The following is a 6356-nucleotide window of genomic DNA, read 5'->3' as shown; positions in this document are numbered from 1 at the left end:
TTTGGGTTTTCTTTATTGTGTCTACTTCCCTTTTTAGGTCTTGGATGGTTTTATTCAATTCATTCACCTGTTTGATCGTGTTTTCCTGCAATTCTTTAAGGAATTTTTGTGTTTCCTCTTTAAGGTCTTCTACCTGTTTAGCAGTGTTCTCCTGTATTTCTTTAAGTGAGTTATTAAAGTCCTTCTTCATGTCCTCTACCATTATTATGAGATATGCTTTTAAATCCGGGACTATCTTTTCGGGTGTGTTTGGGTGCCCAGGACTTGGTTGGGTGGGAGTGCTGTGTTCTGATGGTGGTGAGTGGTCTTGGTTTCTGTTAGTAAGATTCTTACGTTTGCCTTTCTCCATCTGGTAATTTCTGGAATTCGTTGTTATAGTTGTCTCTGGTTAGAGCTTGTACCTCAGGTTATTATTTTAGCCTCTATCAGCAGACCTGGGAGACTAGCTCTCTCCTAAGTTTCAGTCGTCAGAGCACTCTCTGCAGGCAAGCTCTCCTCTTGCAGGGAAGGTGCCCAGATATCTGGTGTTCTAACCTGCCTCCTGGCAGAAGTTGTGTTCCACTCACCAGAGGTCCTAAGATCCCATGGAGAGTCCTCTGAGGACCTTAGGGGTGTCTGCAGACTCTGGGCCCAAGGTGCCCCGTTGCTGGTGCTGGTGCCGACTGTAAGGGACTTGTGACCCTGCTCAGGCCGGGTTTTCTGCTTCCCTAATTAATGCTGTCTCAGGTCCCTCTCAATTGGATTGGAGCATCAGTTGTGTTTCACTCACCAGAGGTTCGAAGATCCCATGGAGAGTCATGTGGGGACCTTGGGGATGTCCACAGACTCCGTGCCCAAGGTGCGTCGGTGCTGGCGCAGACCGGAAGGGCTAATTTGTTTTCTTAATGTTCAGTTTTTTCTGAATGTATTCTACATATGAACCCTTTATCAGATGTATAATTGGTAAATTTTTTTTCACCCTATTAATTGCAGCTATGCTCAAATTATTGTGTCTTCCATATAGAAGCTTTTCGGTTTCATGAGAACTTATTTATTAATTTTTGGACTTTGGCTTAGCTGTTGTACTATTTTTGTGTTCAAACATCATGACTGAAGCAACTTATAAAAGGAAGCATTTATTTGGGGGCTTGCTTGCTTACAGTTTAAAGGAATAGTCCATTTCCATTATGGTGGGGAATATGAGAGCAAGCAGGCCAAGAATGGTGTTGGAGCAGTTGCCGAGAGCTTACATCCTGATTCAGAGTGTGTAGTCAGAGGGAGAACAAGACTGGGCCTGGGCTTTTGAACAAGGGCTTCTGCAATCTCAAAGCTCAGTCTCCAGTGACACACTTCCTCCAACCGGGCTATATCTCCTAACCCTTGCTAAACAACTGGGAACAAAACATTCAAAATATATGAGCCTTTGAGTCATTCTTATTTAAACGACCACAATCTTAATCCTTGTGCTTTGATGTCTTGTTCAGAAAGGCTTCTCTTGTGCCAATGAGTTCAAGCCTATTCCTCACTCTCTGCCACATTCAGAGTATCTGGTCTTATATTGAGGTCTTTGATACATTCGAAGTGGAGCTTTATTGCAGGGCAACATCTATTTTCATTGTACATGTAGCTGTCCACTTTGACCAGCACCATTTGTTGAAGATGCTGTCTTTTTTCCATTGTGTTAATTTTGGCTTGTCAAAATCATGTGGTGAGTGGAATTAAGACCGGGTTTTCCATTTGCTTATATTGATCAGTGTGTCTGTTTTTATACCAGTACCGTGCTGTTTATATCACTGTACTCGCTCTAGAAGTTCTTTTATTATTCAGGATCCTTTTAGCTATCCTTTGTGTGTTTGTATTTCCATATGAAGTTGGAGACTGTTTAATTCTGTCAAGAAATATGTTGGAATTTTGAGGGAGTTTGCATTGAATCTGTAGATTGCTTTTGGAAAGATGGATCTTTTCACAATATTAATCCTACAGTTTGAGAGATCTTTTCATCTTCTGGTGTCTTCAGTTTTTTTCTTCAGTGTCATAAAATTTGTATTAAAACTTTCACTTGCCTTGTTAATTCTCTCTCTCTCTCTTTCTCTTGATTTTTTTTTTTAAACTGTGGAAGGTACTGTTTCCCTAATTTCTTTTTTTTTAATTGTTGTTGAGGTTTTTTTGTTTGTTTGCTTGTTTTCTTTTTCAATTAATTTATTCACTTTACATCATGATCGCACACTCCTCACACAGCCCCTCCACTCATCCCCCGCTTCCCTTACCTCTGAGAAGGGGGATGCCTCCCTCTCCCGGATACCAACCCACCCTGGCACCTCTCATTACTGCAGGTCAAGGTATATCCTCTCCCCTTGAGGGCAAGGCAGCCCAGTTAGGGGAACAGGATCCAGGATCTACAGGCAGGAAACAGAGTCAGGGACAGCCCCCCCCCCCCTTCCCACCTGCTCCAGTTGTTGGAGCACCTGCATGAAGTTTGCAAGTATTTTATTGAGATTTTTGCATCTTATGTTTATAAAGGATGTTTGGTCTGTAACTCCTCCTTGTTTGGATCTTTGTATAATTTTGCTATCAGGATAATATTGGCTTTGTAGAACCAACTAGGAAAAAATCCTTTAGTTTCTATTCTGTGGAATAATTTGAACAATATTGGTGTTAGTTCTTTCAATTTGTGGTAGAATTCTGCATCCTTCTATCCTTGGGCTGTTTTTCTTTCCTTTTTGGGGGTGGTGGAGAGTCTTAGTTATTGCTTCTATTTTACTTGTTATATATCTATTTACATTGTTTAATCTCAGTTTTACTTTGGTAGGTTGTATATATCAAAAACTTAATTTCTTTTAGGTTTTTGGGTTTTATTTTTTTCTTTTCCTGGTCCCATATCTTGATAGGTATTCTTTTTTAGATTGGGAAATGTTTTTCTATGATTTTGTTAAAAATATTTCCTATTTGACCTTAGTTTCATCTGTTTCCTTTACACTTATATGTAGGTTTGGTCTTTTTGTAGTGTCCCATGTTTCTTGGGTGTTCATATCTGGGTTTCTTAAAATTTAACACATTCTTTAACTGAGCTACTTGTTCTGCTTCCTTCATTACTTGAGAGTCTCTCTCCGGTGTCTTTCATTGATGAGGCTTGCTTTTGAGGAGTTTGGTTGACATCCTGAACTTTCAAATTACGGTTTTACTTTTGTCTGTGTTTATATATATATTTTTTTGGGGGGGGGGATGATATTTTCTTTTTTTAAATTTCAAATGGTATCCCCTCCCCCTGCTTCTATGAGGGTATTCCTCCACCCATCCACCCACTCACTCTTGCCTCCCTGCCCTCAATTCCTCTACACTGGGGCATCTGTAGAGCCTTAATAGGACCAAGGACCTCTCCCATTGATGCCTGACAAGGCCATCCTTTGCTACATCCTTTGCTATATATGCAGCTGGAGCCTTGGTTGGTGGCTTAGTCCTTGGGAGCTATGGGGTTACTGGTTGGTTGATATTGTTATTCCTATGGGGCTGCAAACCCCTTCAGCTCCTTCAGTCCTTTCTCTAACTTCTTCAATTGGGACCCTGCACTCAGTCCAATGGTTGGCTATGAGCATTTGCCTCTGTATTTGTCAGGCTCTGGCAGGGCCTCTCAGGAGACAGCTATATCAAGCTCCTTTCAGCAAGCATTTCCTGGCATCTACAATAGTGTTGGGTTTTGGTGACTGTATATGGGATGAATCACCAGGTGGGACAGTCTCTGGATGGATGGCCTTTCCTTCAGTCTCTGATCTACACTTTGTCTCCATATTTGCTGCCATGAGTATTTTGTTCCCCTTTCTAAGAAGGACAGAAGCACCTACACTTTGGTCTTCCTTCTTGAATTCATGTGGTCTGTGGATTGTATCTGGGGTATTTGTAGCTTTTGGGCTAATACCTACTTATCAGTGAGTGCATATCATATGTGTTCTTTTGTGATTGGGTTACCTCACTCAGGGTGATATTTTCTGGTTCTATCCATTTGCCTAAGAATTTCATGAATTCATCGTATATAATAGCTGAGTAGTATACCTTTCTGTACTTTTGTCTGTGTTTTATTTACTGGTTCTATTTTGTTAAATTCACGTATCTTGACTTGTTCTCATGACTTTATTCATTTCTTCGTGTTTTCGTGATCTTCATCAACACGGTTATTCATAATCCTCTCTAAGGTCTTTGAGCATATTTGTTTACTGCTATTTTGCAGTCCTTTGCTGTGCTTCAGCTAAAATGTTTTTCCTGGGGTCTATTACCACAGGGTTGCAGTCTTCTCGAAAAGGCGTCTTGGTTATTCATGTTTGTTTTTGTGGCTTCTGAAGTTACGACGTTTGAAGTGTTTCTTGCATAGCTATCTGTTTTGTCTTTGTTACGTGGTGGATATTCTTGTCTTGCTTGCTATTGCCCACTCTGGGTCCTCGGCAAGTGTGATTTCTTTGGGATTCCTGATTCCCAGCTGAGTGTGGTAACTTGTGTCCCTGTAGATGTTCTGTGGGTGCCTAAGACGTCAAAGGACTGGAGACAGGCTAGAAGGAAAGGCTGAGAGGTGTGATGAGGAGAAACTATCTGCACCAGAAGATAGGGGCCCAAGGGTTAGGAATGGGCTGGGAGGCCTTGCTCAGGTGGGCAGGCTGCAGCAGGACTAATGGTTGGTCTAGAGAGTCCAGAGAACAGGAAGGAAGATAAAAACTTCATGTGCCTGGGATGGAGCCAAATGTTCTGACTGGGAGTACCTGGTAGAGGTGGTTCTGTAGGTTAACAGTAGTCATAAACTAACGAAATCTCAAATTATAACAATGATTCTGGTTAATATATGGAGTGTAGCCTTGTTCAGATAAGACAAGACCATTAATATTCTCACACATGGGTATTATCAAATTTTTATTTTTTGGTCAATGTAGAGGTCATTTTTCACTGACTTTTGTTTATTTGTACAGACATCTAGAAATGATTTTTGCCTCTTAATTGAAACATTATGTTCTAAAAGTTGACATGCATCTTTCTACTATGTTTATTGAATATTTTGACTTTGTTTATTGAATGTTTAACTTTTGACAGTACTGCCCTCCAACTCACCAAATGTTCGTCGATCTAATAGAATACGTTTGAAACCTTTGGAGTATTGGCGAGGGGAACGGGTAGATTATCAAGAAAGCTCGTCGGGTAAGACCTGTTTCAGAGTATAATGTCTCCTAAATGAAGGAATTTTATTACTCCAACTTACCATATGACAGGCTTTATTCTACACATTTATATACATTACCTCATCACCCCCCCCCCCCCCCCCCCCCACCACACACACACACACATACACACATAAACACATCTAAGAATAGGTTTCAAATTCAGGTTTGTCTCATTATTATAGAAATGCTGATTTTGTTTCTCTTTTGTGACTGGCTGTTTGATTTTGTAGACATTGCCCTTTAGATATCTGAAGTTTCTAATTGTGCAAAGAGAATCCTTTTTAAGGTGATTTTATTTTAATTATACATGTGTGGGTAGGTGTGAGGATGTGCACGGAGGCAGTCATTGGAGTCCCCTGGAGCTGGAGTGACCAGGAGGTTGTGAGGCACCCCGCATGGGTGCTGACAGCTCAAGGCTGGCTCTTTATAAGAGCAGTACACAGTCTTTCCTAGTGAATCAGCCTTCCAGCTCAAAATGAAACATAGTAGGACATGAGAAAATTGATATCTGATGGAGATGATACCTTCTCATTCTTAGCAACTTTATAACGAGTTAACAAGGAGCTAAATGTTGAAGTTACTTCCCTATTTAGATGGATGTAGTCATGTTAAAGGATTCTTCAATGTGGCTTGCTGCTTTCCATTCATTACTAGTTTCTGCAGCTTCCTTCTGTTTGTTTATTTGTTTGTTTGTTTTTAACTCTCCACTGAAAACTATTTCAGGTGAGTAACAAGTCCTTGAGTCTTATTTTATCTGTGCTTCTGAACTTAGAGTGTAAAAAGACTCAGGTGAAATTGGTTAGGATTTTTGTCATTTTAATAGCTGTAGCATGTAGTGATATTTCCCTAGGTACTTTGAAATGAAATATAATATATTTAATGTTTTTCTTTAAGCTTTTAATGTCCCCAGAAATGTTATTTTTGTCTTTTTTTCTTAAATTTTAGGACAACTTGTGCTTGAAATAATATCCCCAGCTTCAGTACCCACGAAAATAAAGGCACAAAGAAACCTCGGCAAAGTCAACAAAAAAGTTACCAAGAAGCAGACCCATCTTAATAGCCATAAAAGTAGGAAACTGTTCCTCTCATAACTTAGATTTCATACCTTTTAAAACTTCAGACATAATATTCTCATTCGTAAAACTCACTTTTTAATGCCATACTCCCATTTTTTTTTTT

The 6356-nt window shown here is 40.0% G+C and overlaps 1 protein-coding gene across 1 annotated transcript in view; it reads left to right on the top strand.

The window, feature by feature from the left end:
• Cenpc (centromere protein C) overlaps nt 1-6356 on the top strand; it is a 56521-nt gene that overhangs the window by 41843 nt on the left and 8322 nt on the right. Inside the window, exons 12-13 of the mRNA XM_029477789.1 lie at nt 5050-5154; nt 6123-6245. Of these exons, the coding sequence (XP_029333649.1) occupies nt 5050-5154; nt 6123-6245 (228 nt within the window). The remainder of the gene's footprint in view (nt 1-5049; nt 5155-6122; nt 6246-6356) is intronic.

This window comes from Mus caroli, chromosome 5 (genome assembly GCF_900094665.2).
Source record: "Mus caroli chromosome 5, CAROLI_EIJ_v1.1, whole genome shotgun sequence".
Classification (NCBI taxonomy): domain Eukaryota; kingdom Metazoa; phylum Chordata; class Mammalia; order Rodentia; family Muridae; genus Mus; species Mus caroli.
The sequence above is the reverse complement of the archived record's forward strand: the minus strand, read 5'-3'. Positions and strand labels throughout refer to the sequence as shown.